Below are 25,056 nucleotides of genomic sequence, written 5' to 3' on the forward strand. Positions count from 1 at the left end.
AGAAGCTGAGGGTAAAGGTGATGGACTGGCCAAGCATGTCTCCAGACCTAAACCCTATTGAGCATCTGTGGGGCATCCTCAAACAGAAGGTGGGGGAGCGCAAGGTCTCTAACATCCACCAGCTCTGTGATGTCATCATGGAGGAGGGGAAGAGGACTCCAGTGACAACCTGTGAAGCTCTGGTGAACTCCATGCCCAAGAAGGTTAAGGCAGTGCTGGAAAATAATGGTGGCCACACAAAATGTTGACACTTTGGGCCCAATTTGGACATTGTCACTTAGGGGTGTACTGACTTTTGTTGCCAGCGGTTTATACATTAATGGCTGTGTGTTGAGTTATATTGAGGGGACAGTAAATTTACACTGTTATACAAGCTGTACACTCACTACTTTACATTGTAGCAAAGTGTCATTTCTTCAGTGTTGTCACATGAAAAGATAGAATAAAATATTTACAAAAATCTGAGGGGTGTACTTACTTTTGTGAGATACTGTATGTAGTAATTTTTATTCTTAGGAAGGGGGAACTTCCAGATCCCCCAATTTGATGTGATATCTGAGGGGATTTTAGGGGACTCATTTATTAGAATAAACCCTTACATGGCTCAGATTGCTCTGCAGAGTGAATTTAACCGGTTTCCGACCACCCGGCGCCTTTTTACTGCGGCAGGGTGGCTCGCCTGCGTGAACCGACGTAGACCTACGTCGGTAGCGCGCCTGCAGCTAGGGGGCGAGCGCGCGCCACTGGCGGCGCGCTCTGCCTCCATTCGGCAGTGGGGAAGCCAGTGCACGGGTCAAGTGGCTCCGATTGCTGCCTGACACCCGTGATCGCTCCCCGCTGAGAGAGAAGAGCGGTCGGATGTTGTAATCACAGCTGACCGTTCTTCTCCCTGGAATGATCACAGAGCGCCTTCTATATAGGATCACAGGTCTCTATGGTCATTTCAGAAGCCACGCCCCCCACAGTTAGAAACACTCCCCTAGGCTCACATTTAACCTCTTGCTCACCCACAATGTTAACCCCTTCCCTGCCAATGTCATTAGCACAGTAACAGTGCATATTTATAGCACTGATTATTGTAGTAATGTCACTGGTCCCCCCAAAAGTGTAAAAAATGTCAGTTAGGGGTCCGATCTGTCGCAGTCCCGCTAAAAATTGCTGATCACCGCCATTACTAGTAAAAAAATAAATAAATAAATAAATACATACATTTTTCCCCTAGTTTGTAGATGCGATAACTTTTGTGCAAACCGATCAAAATACGCTTATTGCGATTTTTTTTTTTTTACCAAAAACATGTAGCAGAGAACAAATTGGCCTAAAATGTTAAAAAATTTTGATTTTTAATTTTTTTTTTATTTTGGGAATGTTATGTAGCAGAATGTGAAAATATATATATTTTTTTTCAGAATTGTCGCTCTTTTTTTATTTTTAGCCCAAAAAAATAAAAACAAAATAAAAAAAATACAGTAACAATGCATATTTTTAGCACTGATTACTGTAGTAATGTCACTGGTCCACCCCAAAAATGTCAGTTAGGGGTCCGGTCTGTCCGCCGCAATGTCGCAGTCCAGCTAAATATCGCTGATCGCCGCCATTAATAGTAAAAAAAATAAAAAAATAAATAAATAAAAAATACATAAATCTTTCCCCTAGTTAGTAGCTGCGATAACTTTTGTGCAAACCAATCAAAATGCGCTTATTGCGATTTTTTTTTTTTTTTTTTTTTTTTTTACCAAAAATATGTAGTAGAGAACAAATTGGCCTAAAATGTTAAAAAATTTTGATTTTTAATTTTTTTTTTATTTTGGGAATGTTATATAACAGAATGTGAAAAATATTGTTTTTTTTTTTTTTTCAGAATTGTCGCTCTTTTTTTATTTATAGCGCAAAAAATAAAAATCGCACAGGTGATCAAATACCACCAAACCAAAGCTATATTTGTAGGGAAAAAATGGACATCCATTTTATTTAGGTACAGCGTCGCATGACCTCGCAAATTGTCCATTTAAATAACGCAGTGCCGAGTTGCAAAATGTGGCCTGGTCATTAAGGGGGAAAATCCTTCCGGTCCAGAAGTGGTTAATAATAAAATATTTCCACAAATGTGAGGGGTGTGCATACTTTTGTCAGACACTGTGTCTCCTACAAAATATTACAGATAATTGATGGCCGTAGATCAGAATATTATTTTGTAGGAGATATTTATGGAATGTTTCTCATTTTATTGTTCTCTTATATTAGCCCTGAGGAAGGGGAAGGCTTTCCCCCGAAACGTGTCGGATTTGTACACTGCTTGAACTTTTGCACAGGATACTCCCCGAGTTTACACAGGAAGGCGTGTACAGATTATGCCGAAGGCGGAGCTTAGACAAAGACTGTTTTTTTTTCAGTGATGGTAACAGTCATAACTTTATTGATCATACACGGGAAACATTCTCAGACTGTACAATATCTACACAGTGACAAGGACCAATCAGAGGATCCGTTTATATACAGCAGGTCAGATCCTTGTACAGAAAGGCATTTCCTTCCCTAATGCTCAACAATCAGCAACAATGTAACATTCAGCAACAATGATCCATTATATTACAATGATACATTGTATACAGCTGTAAACGGCGCACACATCGTGGATTGTGGATTCAGGAAGTATAAAGGTCATCTCAGGGCAAAATAAAAAATCTGTAAATTTCATAACTCCGCCCCCTTCCTCCAGGTTCAACCCACTTATGTCTTGTCATTGAGTTAAGGCACCCAATCAAAATGCACGGCTGCTAGAGCACCCTAATGTGCCCCAAAAATCACATGATCCTTTTTTCTAAATGCAACACAACTGTGCATTGAGTCCCCATCAAAGTCCTCCTTACATTAGAGTCCCTACTTACATGAGAGTCACTATCAGAGTCCCCCCTTACATCACAGCTACCCTTGCGTCAGGGTCCCTCCTTGCATTGGAGTCCCCTTCAAAGTCCACCCTTACATCAGGGTCTCTATCACAGTCCTCCTTATGTCACAGTCCCTCCTTACATGAGAGTCCCCCCCCCCCTTACATCAGATTCCCATTTTACATTAGAGCCCCCATTAAAGTCCCCCTTAAATCAAGATCCCTATCAGAGTTCTTCCTTATATCAAAGTGCCCATCAGGTTCCCCCCTTACATCAGGGTCCCCATTCAGAGTCCTCCTCACATCACAGTCCCTCCTTACACGAGAGTCCCCATTGGAGAGTCCCCCCTCCCCCCCTTACACCAAAGCCACCCTTGCATGCAGGTCCCTTGTTAAATTAGAGCCCCCATCGGAGTCCCTCTTACATCAGGATCCCCATCAGAGTCCTTCCTTATATCAAAGTGCCCATCAGAGTCCTCCTCACATCACAGTCCCTCCTTAAATGAGAGTCCCCATTGGAGAGTCCCCCCTCCCCCCCTTACACCAAAGCCACCCTTGCATCCAGGTCCCTTCTTAAATTAAAGCCCCCATCAGAGTCCCCCTTACATCAGGATCCCCCTCAGAGTCCTTCCTTATATCAAAGTGCCCATCAGAGTCCCCCCTTACATCAGGGTCCCCATCAGAGTCCTCCTTACATCACAGTCCTCCTTACATAACAGTCCCTCCTTACATGAGAGTCCCCATTGGAGAGTCCCCCCTCCCCCCCCCTTACACCAGAGCCACCCTTGCATCAGGTTCCCTTCTTACATTAGAGCCCCCATCAAAGTCCCCCTTATATCAGGATCCCCATCAGAGTCCTTCCTTATATCAGAGTGCCCATCAGAGTCCCCCCTTACATCAAAATTCCCATCAAAGTTACCCTTCACATCAGTGTCACCTTAAGAAGCCCTCCCTATCTCAGACTCCTTATCAGAGCCCCCCACAACAGAATTCCCATTGGAGTTCTCCTTACATCACATTTCCCCTTTAGACCATAATTCCCATCAGAGTCCCCCCTTACATCAGAATCCCCATCAAAGTCCCCCTTACATCAAAATCCCCATCAGAAGCCCTCCCTATATCAGAGTCCCCACCAAAGTCCCCCTTTACATCAGAATCCCCATCAAAGTCTTCCATTCATTACAGTCCCTCCTTAGATGCTAGTCCCCATCAGACTCCCTATCAGAGTCCCACCTTATATCAGAGCTACCCTTAAATCAGGATCCTTCCTTATATGAGAGTCACCATTAGAGCCCCCCTTACATTAGAGTCTCTATTAAAGTCCCTCTTACATCAGGATCCCCATCAGAGTCCCCCCTTACATCAGAATCCTCATCAAAGTCCCTCTTACATCAGGGTCAACATCGGAGCCCTTCCTTACATTAGAGACCCCATGAAAGTCCCCCTAATATCAGACTCCCCTTCAGAGTCCCCCTTCTATCAGATTCCCCATTAAAGTCCCCCTTACATAACAGTACGTCCTTATATGACAGTCCCCATCTGACAGCCCCCTTACATCAGAGCCCCCCCTTACAAAATTGTTCTTATTCAAATCCCCCTTACATTAGAGTCCTCATCCAAATCCCCCTTACATCAGGGGGGTCCTCCCTTACATCAGGCTCCCCATCAGAGCCCCCTTACATCAGGCTCCCTATCAGAGTCCCCCCTTACATCAGGCTCCCTATCAGAGTCCCCCCCTTACATCAGGCTCCCTATCAGAGTCCACCCCTTACATCATGCTCCCTATCAGAGTCCCCCTTACATCAGGCTCCCTATCAGAGTCCCCCCTTACCTCAGGCTCCCTATCAGAGTCCACCCTTACATTAGGCACCCCATCAGAGTCCCCCCTGACATCAGGCTCCCTATCAGAGTCCCCCCTTACATTAGGCTCCCTATTAGAGTCCCCCCTTACTTTAGGCTCCCTATCAGAGTCCCACCCCCCTTACATCAGGCTCTCTATCAGAGTCCACCCCTTACATCAGGCTCCCTATCAGAGTCCCCCCTTATTTCAGGCTCCCTATCAATATCCCACCCTTACATTGGACTCCCTGTTTCATTAGAGGCCAGATAAAATCTGGCAGCGAACCAGATTTAACCCATGGGCTGTAGTTTGGGGACCCCTGCCTTGGTGTGTTGGGGGACCATTCGAAACAAACATGGCACCACAATGCATGTTAGGTGCGTTACTTGATTTCTGGTAGACCAATAGATACTCTTCTGAACATTAGCGTGTATTTGAGGCTGAGGGCCTATTTACGCTTCCCTGGCGGTAAATTGTCCGTTACCATGCGTGTTACTGAAACACAGAAGTGTATTTGGACCCTCAGCCCTAACAGTGCTAAAATACAGAATAATACCGGCTGATCCACCAGAAATCCAGCGACCTTCTAACTTCCTGTATGAGCTTCTAACTTCCTGTATGAGCTTCTAACTTCCTGTATGAGCTTCTAACTTCCTGTATGAGCTTCTAACTTCCTGTATGAGCTGACAACGCTGCCTCTGCTGCACTAAAATCCCAATCAGTATTGTCAGCCCTGTCTAAGTTCTCCCCTGCTGGACTACAGAACACCTCCTCCTAATGGTATGGGGACAAGTAGAGGGGTTCTGTAGAAGTATGAAGAGGTGACAACACTGCCTGGGATTTCAGTGCAGCAGAAGCAGCGTTGTCAGCTCATGCGGGAAGTGTGGAGCTCACTGGATTTCTGGCAGGTCAGCGGGTATTTTTCTGTACTTGAGTTTCTGTAGTGTTTATAAAGAGATCGAACGTGAGTCAATGCGCATGCATGGCAGAGATGTACAACTTTTTGCCCCAGCATTCACTTTTAATTTGACAATTGTCCAAAGTCACTGAGCCCACGGGGAACTGAGGAAATCATTTTCATGCTCATGCTGCTGCTAAAGGACAAAACATCGAACCTAAAATGACTCGGCCTTCAGTTCACATCTCCCAGGAGGGGCATTGGTGGAGCGCCGGACCCCACAAAGGGTGAACAACAATTCAAACTCCAGCTTTCTGTCAATTTATGGAGTTCCTGGTCAGTCCACCAGAAGTGTCAGCTATGAGTGGTCACCCCCCCCCCCCCCCCGCTTCTTGGAGATTCCACCAGCAACATTCCCTGGCTGTGGGTGACATCTCTGTTCCCTGTGCACCTTGGTTACTGCAAGCCCCTTGGATGTCTCTGCTTCTACAGGGGGGGTCTCTGCTTCTAAAGAGGGTCTCTCTGCTTCTACAGGGGTGTCTCTGCTTCTACAGGGGGGGTCTCTGCTTCTAAAGAGGGTCTCTCTGCTTCTACAGGGGTGTCTCTGCTTCTACAGGGGTGTCTCTGCTTCTACAGGGGGGTCTCTGCTTCTACAGGGGGGTCTCTGCTTCTACAGGGGGGTCTCTGCTTCTACAGGAGTGCTCTCTGCTTCTACAGGGGGGTCTCTGCTTCTACAGGAGTGCTCTCTGCTTCTACAGGCGGGTCTGTGCTTCTACAGGGGTGTCTCTGCTTCTACAAGGTGCTCTATGCATCTACAGAGGTGCTCTATGCATCTACAGGGGTGTCTCTGCTTCTACAAGGGTGTCTCTGCTTCTACAGAGGGGTCTCTGCTTCTACAAGGGGGTCTCTGCTTCTACAAGGGGGTCTCTGCTTCTACAAGGGTGTCTCTGCTTCTACAGAGGGGTCTCCGCTTCTACAAGGGTGTCTCTGCTTCTACAGGCGGGTCTCTGCTTCTACAGGGGGGTCTCTGCTTCTACAGGGTTGTCTCTGCTTCTACAAGGTGGTCTCTGCTTCTACAGGGGTGCTCTATGCATCTACATGGGTGTCTCTGCTTCTACAAGGTGGTCTCTGCTTCTACAGAGGGGTCTCTGCTTCTACAGGGGTGCTCTCTGCTTCTACAGGGGTGTCTTTGCTTCTACAGGGGGGTCTCTGCTTCTACAGGAGTGCTCTCTGCTTCTACAGGGGGGTCTCTGCTTCTACAGGGGTGCTCTCTGCTTCTACAGGGGTGTCTCTGCTTCTACAGGGGGGTCTCTGCTTCTACAGGGGTGCTCTCTGCTTCTACAGGGGGGTCTCTGCTTCTACAGGGGGGTCTCTGCTTCTACAGGGGTGCTCTCTGCTTCTACAGGGGGGTCTCTGCTTCTACAGGGGTGCTCTCTGCTTCTACAGGGGTGTCTCTGCTTCTACAGGGGGGTCTCTGCTTCTACAGGGGGGTCTCTGCTTCTACAGGGGGGTCTCTGCTTATACAGGCGGGGTCTCTGCTTCTACAGGCGGGTCTCTGCTTCTACAGGGGGGGTCTCTGTTTCTACAGGGTTGTCTCTGCTTCTACAAGGTGGTCTCTGCTTATACAGGCGGGGTCTCTGCTTCTACAGGCGGGTCTGTGCTTCTACAGGGGGGTCTCTGTTTCTACAGGGTTGTCTCTGCTTCTACAAGGTGGTCTCTGCTTCTACAGAGGTGCTCTATGCATCTACAGGGGTGTCTCTGCTTCTACATGGGTGTCTCTGCTTCTACAGAGGGGTCTCTGCTTCTACAAGGGGGTCTCTGCTTCTACAGAGGGGTCTCTGCTTCTACAAGGGGGTCTCTGCTTCTACAAGGGTGTCTCTGCTTCTACAGAGGGGTCTCTGCTTCTACAAGGGTGTCTCTGCTTCTACAGGCGGGTCTCTGCTTCTACAGGGGGGTCTCTGTTTCTACAGGGTTGTCTCTGCTTCTACAAGGTGGTCTCTGCTTCTACAGGGGTGCTCTATGCATCTACATGGGTGTCTCTGCTTCTACAGAGGGGTCTCTGCTTCTACAAGGTGGTCTCTGCTTCTACAGAGGGGTCTCTGCTTCTACAAGGGGGTCTCTGCTTCTACAATGGTGTCTCTGCTTCTACAGAGGGGTCTCTGCTTCTACAAGGGTGTCTCTGCTTCTACAGGCGGGTCTCTGCTTCTACAGGGGGGTCTCTGCTTCTACAGGGGGGGTCTCTGCTTATACAGGTGGGGTCTCTGCTTATACAGGCGGGGTCTCTGCTTCTACAGGCGGGGTCTCTGCTTCTACAGGAGGGTCTATGCTTCTACAGGGGTGTCTCTGCTTCTACATGGATGCTCTCTTCTTCTACAGGGGTGCTCTCTGCTTCTACAGGGGGGTCTCTGCTTCTACAGGGGGGGTCTCTGCTTATACAGGCGGGGTCTCTGCTTCTACAGGCGGGTCTCTGCTTCTACAGGGGGGTCTCTGTTTCTACAGGGTTGTCTCTGCTTCTACAAGGTGGTCTCTGCTTATACAGGCGGGGTCTCTGCTTCTACAGGCGGGTCTGTGCTTCTACAGGGTTGTCTCTGCTTCTACAAGGTGGTCTCTGCTTCTACAGAGGTGCTCTATGCATCTACAGGGGTGTCTCTGCTTCTACATGGGTGTCTCTGCTTCTACAGAGGGGTCTCTGCTTCTACAAGGGGGTCTCTGCTTCTACAGAGGGGTCTCTGCTTCTACAAGGGGGTCTCTGCTTCTACAAGGGTGTCTCTGCTTCTACAGAGGGGTCTCTGCTTCTACAAGGGTGTCTCTGCTTCTACAGGCGGGTCTCTGCTTCTACAGGGGGGTCTCTGTTTCTACAGGGTTGTCTCTGCTTCTACAAGGTGGTCTCTGCTTCTACAGGGGTGCTCTATGCATCTACAGGGGTGTCTCTGCTTCTACAAGGGGGTCTGTGCTTCTACAGAGGGGTCTCTGCTTCTACAAGGGGGTCTCTGCTTCTACAGGGGGGTCTCTGCTTATACAGGTGGGGTCTCTGCTTATACAGGCGGGGTCTCTGCTTCTACAGGCGGGGTCTCTGCTTCTACAGGAGGGTCTATGCTTCTACAGGGGTGTCTCTGCTTCTACATGGATGCTCTCTTCTTCTACAGGGGTGCTCTCTGCTTCTACAGGGGGGTCTCTGCTTCTACAGGGGGGTCTCTGCTTATACAGGCGGGGTCTCTGCTTCTACAGGCGGGTCTCTGCTTCTACAGGGGGGTCTCTGTTTCTACAGGGTTGTCTCTGCTTCTACAAGGTGGTCTCTGCTTATACAGGCGGGGTCTCTGCTTCTACAGGGATGCTCTCTGCTTCTACAGGGGTGTCTCTGCTTCTACAGGGGTGCTCTATGCATCTACAGGGGTGCTCTATGCATCTACAGGGGGGTCTCTGCTTCTACAGGGTTGTCTCTGCTTCTACAAGGGGGTCTCTGCTTCTACAAGGGGGTCTCTGCTTCTACAGAGGTGCTCTATGCATCTACAGGGGTGTCTCTGCTTCTACATGGGTGTATCTGCTTCTACAGAGGGGTCTCTGCATCTACAGGGGTGTCTCTGCTTCTACAGGGGTGTCTCTGCTTCTACAAGGGTGCTCTGCTTCTACAAGGGGGTCTCTGCTTCTACAAGGGTGTCTCTGCTTCTACAGAGGGGTCTCTGCTTCTACAAGGGTGTCTCTGCTTCTACAGGGGGGTCTCTGCATCTACAGAGGGGTCTCTGCTTCTACAAGGATGCTCTTTGTCTAAGGGGAGCATGAGGCAACCTCTACTGCAAAGTGTAACTGAACCTGGAGACACAAAACTTCTACATCATTCAACATTTACCAAAAAATGAATTCCATTTCCCAGTTGAATAATCATTCAGGGCCCATTTACATCATTACATGGCAGCAACTTGTGCATGGCCGCAACGCAGGGGATGCACGTTGCATGCTTTATTGTGTCATTAATTTTGAATGCACCCCAATGCACGAAGGCAACGCTCAGTTGCACTACATTGTGCGTTACAAAATAGCATGTCCGATTTATGGGATATTATGGTTGCTGTAATGCGATGTGCAGTAAATCACTTGTGCAACAAGTGCGAAGTGTATGTGCGATGTGCATGTGCGATGTGTATGTGCGATGTGTATGTGCGAAGTGTATGTGCGATGTGTATGTGCGATGTACGATGTGCATGTGCGATGTGTATGTGCGATGTACGATGTGCATGTGCGATGTGTATGTGCGATGTGTATGTGCGATGTGTATGTGCGATGTGTATGTGCGATGTGTATGTGCGATGTGTATGTGCGATGTGTATGTGCGATGTGTATGTGCGATGTGTGTGTGCGATGTGTATGTGCGATGTGTATGTGCGATGTGTATGTGCGATGTGTATGTGCGATGTGTATGTGCGATGTGTATGTGCGATGTGTATGCGATGTGTATGTGCGATGTGTATGTGCGATGTGAGATGTGTATGTGCGATGTGTATGTGAGATGTGTATGTGCGATGTGTATGTGTGATGTGTATGTGCGATGTGTATGCGCGATGTGTATGTGCGATGTGTATGTGCGATGTGTATGTGCGATGTGTATGTGCGATGTGTATGTGCGATGTGTATGTGCGATGTGTATGTGCGATGTGTATGTGTGATGTGTATGTGCGATGTGTATGTGCGATGTGTATGTGCGATGTACGATGTGTATGTGCGATGTGCGATGTGTATGTGCGATGTGCGATGTGTATGTGCGATGTGTATGTGCGATGTGTATGTGCGATGTGTATGTGCGATGTACGATGTGTATGTGTGATGTGCGATGTGTATGTGCGATGTGTATGTGCGATGTGTATGTGCGATGTACGATGTGTATGTGCGATGTGCGATGTGTATGTGCGATGTGTATGTGCGATGTGTATGTGCGATGTGTATGTGCGATGTACGATGTGTATGTGCGATGTGTATGTGCGATGTGCGATGTGTATGTGCGATGTACGATGTGTATGTGCGATGTGTATGTGCGATGTGTATGTGCGATGTGTATGTGCGATGTGTATGTGCGATGTGTATGTGCGATGTGTATGTGCGATGTGTATGTGCGATGTGTATGTGCGATGTGTATGTGTGATGTGTATGTGCGATGTGTATGTGTGATGTGTATGTGCGATGTGTATGCGATGTGTATGTGCGATGTGTATGTGCGATGTGAGATGTGTATGTGCGATGTGTATGTGCGATGTGTATGTGTGATGTGTATGTGCGATGTGAGATGTGTATGTGCGATGTGTATGTGCGATGTGTATGTGCGATGCGTATGTGCGATGTGTATGTGCGATGTGTATGTGAGATGTGTATGTGCGATGTGTATGTGTGATGTGTATGTGCGATGTGTATGCGTGATGTGTATGTGAGATGTGTATGTGCGATGTGTATGTGTGATGTGTATGTGCGATGTGTATGCGATGTGTATGTGCGATGTGTATGTGCGATGTGAGATGTGTATGTGCGATGTGTGTGTGCGATGTGTATGTGCGATGTGTATGTGCGATGTGTATGTGCGATGTGTATGCGATGTGTATGTGCGATGTGTATGTGCGATGTGTATGTGCGATGTGTATGTGCGATGTGTATGTGTGATGTGTATGTGCGATGTGTATGCGATGTGTATGTGCGATGTGTATGTGCGATGTGAGATGTGTATGTGCGATGTGTATGTGCGATGTGTATGTGCGATGTGTATGTGTGATGTGTATGTGCGATGTGAGATGTGTATGTGCGATGTGTATGTGCGATGTGTATGTGCGATGCGTATGCGATGTGTATGTGCGATGTGTATGTGAGATGTGTATGTGCGATGTGTATGTGCGATGTGTATGCGATGTGTATGTGCGATGTGTATGTGAGATGTGTATGTGCGATGTGTATGTGTGATGTGTATGTGCGATGTGTATGCGTGATGTGTATGTGCGATGTGTATGTGCGATGTGTGTGTGCGATGTGTATGTGCGATGTGTATGTGCGATGTGTATGTGCGATGTGTATGCGATGTGTATGTGCGATGTGTATGTGCGATGTGTATGTGCGATGCGTATGTGCGATGTGTATGTGCGATGTGTATGTGAGATGTGTATGTGCGATGTGTATGTGTGATGTGTATGTGCGATGTGTATGCGTGATGTGTATGTGCGATGTGTATGTGCGATGTGTATGTGCGATGTGTATGTGCGATGTGTATGTGCGATGTGTATGTGCGATGTGTATGTGTGATGTGTATGTGCGATGTGTATGTGCGATGTGTATGTGCGATGTGTATGTGCGATGTGTATGTGCGATGTACGATGTGTATGTGCGATGTGTATGTGCGATGTGTGATGTGTATGTGCGATGTACGATGTGTATGTGCGATGTGTATGTGCGATGTGTATGTGCGATGTGTATGTGCGATGTGTATGTGCGATGTGTATGTGTGATGTGTATGTGTGATGTGTATGTGCGATGTACGATGTGTATGTGCGATGTGTATGCGATGTGCATGTGCGATGTGTATGTGCGATGTGTATGTGCGATGTACGATGTGTATGTGCGATGTGTATGTGCGATGTGTATGTGCGATGTGTATGTGCGATGTGTATGTGCGATGTGTATGTGCGATGTGTATGTGCGATGTGTATGGGCGATCTGGATGTGCGATGTACGATGTGTATGTGCGATGTGTATGTGCGATGCGTATGTGCGATGTGTATGTGCGATGCGTATGTGCGATGTGTATGTGCGATGTGTATGAGCGATGTGTATGTGTGATGTGTATGTGCGATGTGTATTTGCGATGTGTATGGGCGATCTGGATGTGCGATGTGCGATGTGTATGTGCGATGTGTATGTGCGATGTGTATGTGCGATGTGTATGTGCGATGCGTATGTGCGATGTGTATGTGCGATGTGTATGAGCGATGTGTATGTGTGATGTGTATGTGTGATGTGTATTTGCGATGTGTATGGGCGATCTGGATGTGCGATGTGCGATGTGTATGTGCGATGTGTATGTGCGATGTGTATGTGCGATCTGGATGTGCGATGTACGATGTGTATGTGCGATGTGTATGTGCGATGCGTATGTGCGATGTGTATGAGCGATGTGTATGTGTGATGTGTATGTGTGATGTGTATTTGCGATGTGTATGGGCGATCTGGATGTGCGATGTGCGATGTGTATGTGCGATGTGTATGTGCGATGTGTATGTGCGATGTGTATGTGCGATGTGTATGTGCGATGTGTATGTGCGATGTCTATGTGCGATGTGTATGTGCGATGTGTATGTGCGATGTGTATGTGCGATGTCTATGTGCGATGTGTATGTGTGATGTGTATGTGCGATGTGTATGTGCGATGTGTATGTGCGATGTGTATGTGCGATGTCTATGTGCGATGTGTATGTGCGATGTGTATGTGCGATGTGTATGTGCGATGTGTATGTGCGATGTGTATGTGCGATGTCTATGTGCGATGTGTATGTGCGATGTGTATGTGCGATGTGTATGTGCGATGTCTATGTGCGATGTGTATGTGTGATGTGTATGTGTGATGTGTATTTGCGATGTGTATGGGCGATCTGGATGTGCGATGTGCGATGTGTATGTGCGATGTGTATGTGCGATGTGTATGTGCGATGTCTATGTGCGATGTGTATGTGCGATGTGTATGTGCGATGTGTATGGGCGATCTGGATGTGCGATGTGCGATGTGTATGTGCGATGTGTATGTGCGATGTGTATGTGCGATGTGTATGTGCGATGCGTATGTGCGATATGTATGTGCGATGTGTATGAGCGATGTGTATGTGTGATGTGTATGTGTGATGTGTATTTGCGATGTGTATGGGCGATCTGGATGTGCGATGTGCGATGTGTATGTGCGATGTGTATGTGCGATGTGCGATGTGTATGTGCGATGTCTATGTGCGATGTGTATGTGCGATGTGTATTTGCGATGTGTATGGGCGATCTGGATGTGCGATGTGCGATGTGTATGTGCGATGTGTATGTGCGATGTGTATGTGCGATGTGTATGTGCGATGCGTATGTGCGATATGTATGTGCGATGTGTATGAGCGATGTGTATGTGTGATGTGTATGTGTGATGTGTATTTGCGATGTGTATGGGCGATCTGGATGTGCGATGTGCGATGTGTATGTGCGATGTGTATGTGCGATGTGTATGTGCGATGTGTATGTGCGATGTCTATGTGCGATGTCTATGTGCGATGTGTATGTGCGATGTCTATGTGCGATGTCTATGTGCGATGTGTATGTGCGATGTGTATGTGCGATGTGTATGTGCGATGTCTATGTGCGATGTGTATGTGCGATGTCTATGTGCGATGTGCAACAAATGCAGCAAAAATGTAAATGGCCCCTCAAAGAACAGGCAGCGCTCAGACAGGCAGCCGCCATTACAGTAATGGGAAATAGCTGAACAGGAAACCAGTGTGGAGAAGATTTTCTTATAAGATCAGCTGCCTCTGCTAAATAGGACTATAAATTCAGAGATGCCTACAAATAGCGCCAGTTCTGCTCTACCTTCTCCCCCGCAAAGTGCCCACCTGCAGGGGCAATAAAGTAGATGTAAACCCCTTCACTAGAAGCCCATATAATCTGGTTGTGTCATTTCAAAAGCTGCAGATTTAAGAAAATAATCCCTGGTGATCCCGCCATTAGCTCCCATGTTCAGGCACTTCCTGTTATGGGGTGACACCTGCCTTCCAACTGTGCCACCCTGCCACATGTGCTCCTGGTGCAAGTGCGGATCTAGCCTACCTGATCAGGGGGGGGGGGTGCAGTAACAAAAGCCAGAGGGCATAATGTCAACACTAGTATGTATTAGGATGTCATAAAATCAGGGCTATTAAACAGAATCTGTACCCCTTATATCAGATGTCCCCATTAGTTTGCCCCCTTAAATCCTGGTCCCCATCAGAGTACCCCCTTACATCAAGGTACCCATCAGAGTACCCCCTTACATCAAGGTACCCATCAGAGTGCCCCCTTATATCAGGATCTCCATCAATGTACCTCCTTACATCAGATGTCACCATCAGAGTACCTCCTTACATCAGATGCCACAATCAGAGTGTCCCCTTACATCAGATGTCACCATCAGAGTGTCCCCTTACATCAGATGTCACCATCAGAGTGTCCCCTTACATCAGGGTCCACATCAGAGTACTTCCTTACAACAGGGTCACCATCAGAGTGCCCCCTTACATCAGATGTCACCATCAGAGTGCCCCCTTACATCAGATGTCACCATCAGAGTTCCTCCTTACATCAGATGTCACCATCAGAGTGCCCCCTTAGATCAGATGTCACCATCAGAGTTCCTCCTTACATCAGATGGCTCCATCAGAGTACCCCCTTACATCAGATGTCACCATCATAGTTCCTACTTACATCAGATGTCACCATCAGAGTGGTCCCTTAGATCAGATGTCACCATCAGAGTGTCCCCTTACATCAGATGTCACCATCAGAGTGTCCCCTTACATCAGGGTCCCCATCAGAGTACTTCCTTACAACAGGGTCACCATCAGAGTGCCCCCTTACATCAGATGTCACCATCAGAGTTCCTCCTTACATCAGATGTCACCATCAGAGTGCCTCCTTACATCAGATGTCACCATCAGAGTTCCTCCTTACATCAGATGTCACCATCAGAGTGCCCCCTTAGATCAGATGTCACCATCAGAGTGCCCCCTTACATCAGATGTCACCATCAGAGTGTCCCCTTACATCAGATGTCACCATCAGAGTGTCCCCTTACATCAGGGTCCCCATCAGAGTACTTCCTTACAACAGGGTCACCATCAGAGTGCCCCCTTACATCAGATGTCACCATCAGAGTTCCTCCTTACATCAGATGTCACCATCAGAGTTCCTCCTTACATCAGATGTCACCATCAGAGTTCCTCCTTACATCAGATGTCACCATCAGAGTGCCTCCTTACATCAGATGTCACCATCAGAGTTCCTCCTTACATCAGATGGCTCCATCAGAGTACCCCCTTACATCAGATGTCACCATCATAGTTCCTACTTACATCAGATGTCACCATCAGAGTGCCCTGTTACATCAGGGTTATTAAACAGAATCTGTACCCCTTATATCAGATGTCCCCATTAGTTTGCCCCCTAAATCCTGGCCCCCATCAGAGTGCCCCATTACATCAGGGTCCCCATCAATGTACCTCCTTACATCAGATGTCACCATCAGAGTACCTCCTTCCATCAGGTTCCCCATCAGAGTGCCCCCTTACATCAGATGTCACCATCAGAGTGCCCCCTTACATCAGGTTCCCCATCAGAGTGCCCCCTTACATCAGATGTCACCATCAGAGTGCCCCCTTACATCAGGGTCACCATCAGAGTGCCCCTTACATCAGATGTCACCACTCACACTGATACATTGTATACTCCTCACACCGATACATTGTATACTCATCCCACTGATACATTGTATACTCATCACACTGATACATTGTATACTCCTCACACTGATACATTGTATACTCCTCACACCGATACATTGTATACTCATCACACTGATACATTGTATACTTCTCACACGGATACATTGTATACTCCTCACACTGATACATTGTATACTCATCACACTGATACATTGTATACTCATCACACTGATACATTGTATACTCATCACACTGATACATTGTATACTCCTCACACTGATACATTGTATACTCCTCACACCGATACATTGTATACTCATCACACTGATACATTGTATACTCATCACATGGATACATTGTATACTCATCACACCGATACATTGTATGCTCCTCACACTGATACATTGTATACTCATCACACTGATACATTGTACACTCATCACACTGATACATTGTATACTCATCACACTGATACATTGTATACTCCTCACACTGATACATTGTATACTCCTCACACCGATACATTGTATACTCATCACACTGATACATTGTATACTCATCACATGGATACATTGTATACTCATCACACCGATACATTGTATGCTCCTCACACTGATACATTGTATACTCCTCACACTGATACATTGTATACTCATCACACTGATACATTGTATACTCCTCACACTGATACATTGTATACTCCTCACACCGATACATTGTATACTCATCACACTGATACATTGTATACTCATCACATGGATACATTGTATACTCATCACACCGATACATTGTATACTCATCACACCGATACATTGTATACTCCTCACACTGATACATTGTATACTCATCACACTGATACATTGTATACTCATCACACTGATACATTGTATACTCATCACACTGATACATTGTATACTCATCACACTGATACATTGTATACTCCTCACACCGATACATTGTATACTCATCACACTGATACATTGTATACTCCTCACACTGATACATTGTATACTCATCACACTGATACATTGTATACTCCTCACACTGATACATTGTATACTCCTCACACCGATACATTGTATACTCATCACACTGATACATTGTATACTCATCACATGGATACATTGTATACTCATCACACCGATACATTGTATACTCATCACACCGATACATTGTATACTCCTCACACTGATACATTGTATACTCATCACACTGATACATTGTATACTCCTCACACTGATACATTGTATACTCATCACACTGATACATTGTATACTCATCACACTGATACATTGTATACTCATCACACTGATACATTGTATACTCATCACACGGATACATTGTATACTCATCACACCGATACATTGTATACTCCTCACACTGATACATTGTATACTCCTCACACCGATACATTGTATACTCCTCACACCGATACATTGTATACTCATCACACTGATACATTGTATACTCATCACACTGATACATTGTATACTCATCACACTGATACATTGTATACTCATCACACTGATACATTGTACACTCATCACACTGATACATTGTACACTCATCACACTGATACATTATATACTCATCACACCGATACATTGTATACTCATCACACTGATACATTGTATACTCCTCACACCAATACATTGTATACTCATCACACTGATACACTCACACTAACTTTTTTATTCTCTCATTGATACATTGTATACTTTTAATTTACTGGTCAGTGCAGAGTTCCCCCAATTGTTCGTTTTTAAATTGATAAAATAATGGGTGTGTCCTGGCAGGTGATAAATACGGAATGTGTGTTCTGTGGTGAAGTGATTGGTCATGTATCTTGGACACCATTGGTGTTCGGGTGATTATATCGGGATGATTTCTGGGACACCATCGGTGTTCAGGTGATTATATCGGGGTGATTTCTGGGACACCATCGGTGTTCAGGTGATTATATCGGGATGATTTGCAGCTGCAGGCATCACCCCGGTACTGTTTTCAGGTTTTTTTCAATAGCAATCGGAGCAGCTAACTAGCCGCTTGATTGCTATTACAAAAAGCAGAACCGGAGGCCCCCCACCCCCCTACCGCCCTCTGGCCCTCTGCGGCTTGTTCAGGTTCTCCCATCCCATCGGGAGACCGGAGCGACCTGCCAGCTAGTCAGACACCAGAAGAAGGCCAGGATGGGCTTTGATCGGGTCTCCGCTATGGTAACCTTGAAGCGATGACATCACATCACTTGCAGCTTAACATGATGTCATCTGCGCCATTCGCAAAAAAATCAAAAGCATTCAAAAACTCTGATCTTGGTGTTGTTAATGCTTTTAAGTATAGAGGAGGATTTAGTGACCCCCAGTGCCTCCATAAAGAGTACCTGCCACTGCCTACTGCTGTCACTGCCTGTTACTGGCACTGCCTGTTACTGTCACTGCCTATTACTGTCACTGCCTGCTACTGTCACTGCCCGTTACTGTCACTGCCTGCTACTGTCACTGCCTATTACTGTCACTGCCTATTACTGTCACTGCCTGTTACTGTCACTGCCTGCTACTGTCACTGCCTATTACTGTCACTGCCTGTTACTGTCACTGCCTGCTACTGCCACTGCCTATTACTGTCACTGCCTGCAACTGTCACTGCCTGCTACTGTCACTGCCTGTTACTGTCACTGCCTGTTACTGTCACTGCCTATGACTGTCACTGCCTATGACTGTCACTGCCTATTACTGTCACTGCCTGTTACTGACACTGCCTATTACTGTCACTGCCTGTTACTGTCACTGCCTACTACTGTCACTGCCTGTTACTGCCTACTACTGTCACTGCCTGTTACTGTCACTGCCTATTACTGTCACTGCCTGTTACTGTCACTGCCTACTACTGTCACTGCCTATTACTGTCACTGCCTGTTACTGTAACTGTTACTGTCACTGCCTACTACTGTCACTGCCTGTTACTGCCTACTACTGTCACTGCCTGTTACTGTCACTGCCTATTACTGTCACTGCCTGTTACTGTCACTGCCTACTACTGTCACTGCCTATTACTGTCACTGCCTGTTACTGTAACTGTTACTGTCACTGCCTATTACTGTCACTGACTGTTACTGTCACTGCCTATTACTGTCACTGCCTGTTACTGTCACTGCCTACTACTGTCACTGCCTGTTACTGTCACTGCCTATTACTGTCACTGCCTGTTACTGTAACTGTTACTGTCACTGCCTATTACTGTCACTGACTGTTACTGTCACTGCCTATTACTGTCACTGCCTGTTACTGTCACTGCCTACTACTGTCACTGCCTGTTACTGTCACTGCCTATTACTGTCACTGCCTGTTACTGTAACTGTTACTGTCACTGCCTATTACTGTCACTGCCTATTACTGTCACTGCCTGTTACTGTAACTGTTACTGTCACTGCCTGGTACTATCACTGTTACTGTCACTGCCTATTGCTGGAACATTCCTTGTAAAAGCAATAAAAGTGATTAAAGAAAAAAACTGTGTAAAATGTAAAAAATTAATATTTAAAAAAAAAAAAAAGTGCCGACCCCCCCCCCCCCCCCCACCATGCTTGCCCTCAAAGGCGATGCATGCTCAGTCCTGCGCACATGCAAACAGCAATCGTCCCACACATGTGAGGTGTCCTCGCGAACGTCAGATCATGGGCAGTAATTCTACCACCAGACCTCCTCTGTAAAACTGAAGCCGTAACCTGTAAAGGCTTTTAAAATGTTGCCCATGTAAATGTAAGTTGTTTGTCACCCCTGCATGGGCGTGCGCAATTTTAAAGCATGACATGTTTGGTATCTATTTACTCAGCGTAAAATTATCTTATATATATATATTTTTTTTAAATTGGATTATGCATTGCGTTTTTTTTGTTTTTTTTTTTCATTTTTTCATTAAAATAAAAAAAAAATAATAATTTTTCTTCCCCCAAACAATTGCATTTGAAAATTGCTGCACAAATACCACGTGACATAAAAAAAATGGCAAACCCACCAATTTGTTCTCTAGAGCCTCTGCTGTAAAATATATATAACGTTTGGGGGTTCTAAGTCATTTTCTAGCAAAATGATTGTTACATATAAACAAAAAGTGTCAGAAAAGGCGTGGTGCTTCAGTGGTTAATGATTTATTTATTTATTTTTCTTTTGCAGTATTTATCTTACATTTGATATTTTACTTTGATGAATTGAATCTTTTATTATCTCATGGGATATTTCCCCCCCCAAAAACAAATGGGTCATGTGACCTTTATATTGCATGCAGTAAAATTTAGTGACTTGACCCCCATTCTCCAGTGAAGAGCCAGCTTACATATATGCGATGACAGACATTGCATGTGACTCGGAGCGCACTGCTCTGCAAATCCCATGCGATGTCTGTGCGATGCAAATTCAGCCATACAGATTGACACAACTCGCACAGGGCCCTTTTTTGGGTCCGCACCAGAATCAGATCACATGGATGTTCACACCTATGCACTCCGGTTCATGTCCGAACTGACAGTTGGCACTGCGATATGCAAACTGATCTGGGGGTGTCGTTACCTTTGTATTGACACCCACAGCGATTCGCATATGGCCATGTGAACTGCCTGCAAGTTCATGGGCGTCCGCAGAATTTTTTTCAGGGGGGGGGGGGGCATCATTTTAAGGTCACCCATGCTCCATCCCTTTTGGCCCCCATAGATCCCACTTTAGAGCAGGCCAGGCCAGGGTCCCCCATAGATCCTCTCTAGAGCAGGGTCCCCATAGATCCCCTTTAGAACAGGGTCCTTATAGATCCCCTTTAGAGCAGGGTCCCCATAGATCCCTTTTAGAGCAGGCCAGACCAGGGTCCCCCATAAATCCCCCTTTAGAGCAAGCCAGGGTCCCTATAGATCCCCTTTAGAGCAGGGTCCCCATAGATCCCCTTTAGAGCAGGCCAGGCCAGGGTCCCCCATAAATCCCCCTTTAGAGCAAGCCAGGGTCCCTATAGATCCCTCTTTAGTCTTACCTTTTCACCTATATTCCCCGTGCTACCAGGTTTTCCTGCACCACCAGGTACTCCAGGCTCTCCCTGCAAAGAATATATATATATAGCCAATATGACCCCTTTAAAGCAGGCCAGGATCCCCTTAGATCCCCTTTAGAGTAGGCCAGGTCCCCAAAGATCCCCCTTTAGAGCAGGCTAGGGTCCCCCACAGATCCCCTTTAGAGCAGGGTCCCCAAAGATCCCCCTTTAGAGCAGGCCAGGCCAGGGTCCCCCATAGATCCCCCTTCAGAGCAGGCCAGGGTCCCCCATAGATCCCATTTAAAGCAGGGCCCCCAAAGATCCCCATTTAGAGTAGGCCAGGCAAGGGTCCACCATAGATCCCCCTTTAGAGCAGACCAGGGTCCCCCATAGATCCCCTTTAGAGCAGGGTCCCCAAAGATCCCCCTTTAGAGCAGGCCAGGCCAGGGTCCCCCATAGATTCCCTTTAGAGCAGGCTAGGGTCCCCCATAGATCCCCTTTAAAGCAGGGTCCCCAAAGATCCCCCTTTAGAGCAGGCCAGGCCAGGCCAAGGTCCCCCATGGATCCCCCTTTAGAGCAGGTCAGGGTCCCCCATAGATTCCCTTTAGAGCAGGGTCCCCAAAGATCCCCCTTTAGAGCAGGCCAGGCCAGGGTCCCCCATAGATCCTCCTTTAGAGCAGGGTCCCCATGGATTCCCCTCTTAGAGCAGACCAGGAGATTTTCCAAGGGGGGGCCTATGAGCGAGTTGAATGCGATGTGGGAACCCGCAGTTGATTCACAGGGTTCCCGCATCGCATATATGTGAACTGGGATGAAGAATCAATCATGTCATGGAAAACACATGGACCTGGGAGATTCACCTGCAGCGAATGTCCTGCTGGTAGTTCCCTCTTTAGTCTTACCTTTTCACCTATATTCCCCATGCTACCAGGTTTTCCTGCACCACCAGGTACTCCAGGCTCTCCCTGCAAAGAATATATATATATATCCAATATAACCCCTTTAGAGCAGGCCAGGATCCCCATAGATTCCATTTAGAGAAGGCCAGGTCCCCAAAGATCCCCCTTTAGAGCAGGCTAGGGTCCCCCTAGATCCCCTTTAGAGCAGGGTCCCGAAAGATTCCCCTTTAGAGCAGGCCAGGCCAGGGTCCCCATAGATCCCCCTTTAGAGCAGGCTAGGGCCCCCCATAGATCCCCTTTAGAACAGGGTCCCCAAAGATCCCCCTTTAAAGCAGGCCAGGGTCCCCCAGAGATCCCCCTTTAGAGCAGGGTCCCCATGGATTCCCCTCTTAGAGCAGGCCAGGAGATTTTCCAAGGGGGGCCCCTTGAGGACGCCCATGAGTGAGTTGAATGCGATGTGGGAACCCGCAGTGGATTCATAGGGTTCCCGCATCGCATATATGTGAACTGGGATGAAGAATCAATCATGTCATGGAAAACACATGGACCTGGGAGATTCACCTGCAGCGAATGCCCTGCTGAATGTCAAAGTCACTGCTTTATATACCCCCAATGAATCGCATATGGCAGTGTGAACTGCCTGCGAGTTGAATGCGATGCGGGAACTCGCAGTGGATTCGCAGGGTTCCCGCATCGCATATATGTGAACCGGGGTGAAGAATCAATCATCAATCATGTCATGGAAAACATATGGACTTGGGAGATTCACCTGCAGCGAATGTCCTGCTGAATGTCAAAGTCACTGCTTTATAAATACGATTCTAATATTTGGAGTCCTTCAAAGTACCCAGGAATCCGAAACATGCCCAACTTTCCCACCTGTATTAAATATATCCAAAAACATTGAAAATGGAAGCCGGCATGGCCGGTTTGGTGGGGATAGGTTTGAAGACCACATGTCTGTAGATTCTCTGTCCGGAATCCTTACACAAGTGCTGGATCTCCACTGTGGGGATGGTTGTGCTTTTACTCCACAAGGCAAGGGCAGCGAAGGGGTCCGGGGGAAGGGTCCCGTGACTGTGGTGGTACAGCATCTGTTGTCCATGGTACTGAAGAGGGCAGCAGCTACAAACGTTGACCCGTCCGGCCAAGGGTGTCACCGAAGGCACTTTGCCAGCCTCCTTCTCCAGGCAGGAAGGGTTGGAGGTCTCCTGAATCACCACGTTTTTTAATTTTTTGTTGTCAAAACTGGAAAGCGTTGTTCCAGCGACAGACGTTCGTTCTTTGTATAGAAGATCGATTTTGGAAGGGCAAGACATCTCCAGAAGGCTGGTGGAAGGTCTAGGTTCTTCCCAAAAGGAAGGAGGCAGCTGTCTTTTTCTCATTGGCACTTGGTCCGGTCTCCCACTCTCCATGCCGTTTTCCCGCGAGCATGCGTTCCCGACGGCGTTCTCGTCCAGCGCAGCAATGGCTTTTTCGCTGAGTCCTTTACTGTGGGTGGCCAGATTGATCCTCTCAACCAATCCTTTTCTCAGATCGACATTCTTGCCAGAGTGGCATCGAGGCAGCCTGGAATATTTCTGGGAAAAGCGCTTCAGCTGCTTCTGCAGATACTTTCTGTGGTCCACCGACCTCCGGCAAGGCGCCGACTTGTCCAAAGCGGCCTTGATGTCACAGGAAGCCAAGTTGACGAAATTCAACAAAGTCTTGACCTCATTGTCGGACGCCATGGCTTGCACCAGACCAGATTTCCATGAAAGTCGGGAAGGAAAAAGTTCCTCGTTATACGGAGACCTAAGGGATGGAACAAAAAACATTTTCAAAATTTTCGGCCCATAAAATGAATAGGTTCAGGGGTGTCCAAACTACGGCCCTCCAGCTGTTGGGGAACTACACATCCCATGAGGCATTGTAAATCTCTGGACATTCACAGACATAACTAGGCATGATGGTAATTGTAGTTCCTGAACAACTGGAGGGCCATAGTTTGGACACCCCTGGTAGACATAGACGAGCAATGAGCGATCTTCTAACGCGTCACAAGGCAATATTTAGCCCACAACTTATTTTTGGACGCAAATCGTTTCCCCCAATCAAATTTTCCTGGACACTCCGACAAACACACACCAAACTGGCGACTTACTTTAGACCCGTCCTGAATGTCTCCGCTGTTTGCCGTAGAGTAGTACAAGGGGCTAATCTTGTTACGCTCGCAAACCTGTACAAGTGCAGTGATGCTTCTAGGGATGAGGAATAAAGTGAATGAACGCTCGTAGTTAGGGGGGGATTGTTGGCCAATCAAATTCCGCTGTGCAAATACAAAGAATTGCAATCAGGCCTTAGCCAGCCCGTTCCCACATTCTTGTCCATTTCAAATGGTCTCTATGGTGACAGCCACCAATGGCCACCAAAGGGAAAAAAAAAAAATTACCATCGATTCTCTTTTTTTTGTCATGTCCCCTCTTCATCCTGCTCACAATACAACATGATACGCCGATGGTTAGTAAAAGAGGATAGGTGAACTGCCCTCTTTCCTTCTCTATACAAGAGAATGTGTCTGGAAGGCTGAAGGAGACCATGCCTCAGTGACACCGGACAATGCCGGCATTAAAGGAGGGCCTGGCTTATTTTTCAACTGACCAGGGATCTGTTGTCTTGCCCCCTTTTCTCTTCTTTTTTTTTTTGGGTGGGGGGGGGGGGTGCGGGGGTGATGTCAGCAAGGTAAGAATGAAAACAAAATCCTTCAAGAGATGAACGCATAGCCATGGAAAGTAGGTTGGAGAGCTGTGGAATCTGTTTGCCCCCTCAATTGAGAGACACAAAAGGCGTATTACCCATTCAAACCCAGCGGACAAAAGGGACCGAGCTGGGTAGCAACTCTCACATTTGTAGTCAAACAGTTAGAGACTTAAATCGAGTCGTCATGATGGAGAAAGACTTAGACAAAAGCCATAGAATTGCCATCACAAGACATTTCCCTGTGTCATTTTACCGTGTCTCCATAGCACCCCAAAGGCCCGGGGGACAATAGCACGAGTTTGCACACTCGACTA

The 25,056-nt window shown here is 47.1% G+C and overlaps 1 protein-coding gene across 3 annotated transcripts; it reads right to left on the reverse strand.

Annotated features, from left to right (window-relative positions):
* Positions 1-20,341: 20,341 nt before the first annotated feature.
* FAM181A (family with sequence similarity 181 member A) lies at positions 20,342-23,770 on the reverse strand. Of its 3 annotated transcripts, XM_082242964.1 has the most exons (3): positions 22,760-23,770; positions 22,512-22,551; positions 20,349-20,404 (listed from the first exon to the last, which is right to left on the reverse strand). In XM_082242964.1, exon 1 carries the CDS (start codon positions 23,731-23,733, stop codon positions 22,888-22,890), a length of 846 nt encoding a protein of 281 aa, XP_082099090.1. In that variant the 5' UTR covers positions 23,734-23,770; the 3' UTR covers positions 20,349-20,404; positions 22,512-22,551; positions 22,760-22,887. The 3 variants fall into 3 exon arrangements, 2 of the variants coding, with proteins under 2 accessions (XP_082099090.1, XP_082099091.1); XR_014224793.1 differs by lacking the exons at positions 22,512-22,551; positions 22,760-23,770 and adding an exon at positions 21,912-21,981 and having other exon boundaries at positions 20,342-20,404; XM_082242965.1 differs by lacking the exons at positions 20,349-20,404; positions 22,512-22,551 and adding an exon at positions 21,917-21,951.
* Between the last annotated feature and the right edge of the window lie 1,286 nt (positions 23,771-25,056).

Source organism: Pelophylax lessonae (assembly GCF_965119305.1).
Source record: "Pelophylax lessonae genome assembly, chromosome: 13".
Classification (NCBI taxonomy): Eukaryota; Metazoa; Chordata; class Amphibia; order Anura; family Ranidae; genus Pelophylax; species Pelophylax lessonae.

Excerpts from the sequence above, each read along its gene's own strand:
- FAM181A (XM_082242964.1), bottom strand. The coding sequence starts at position 23,733 with ATGGCGTCCGACAATGAGGTCAAGACTTTGTTGAATTTCGTCAACTTG.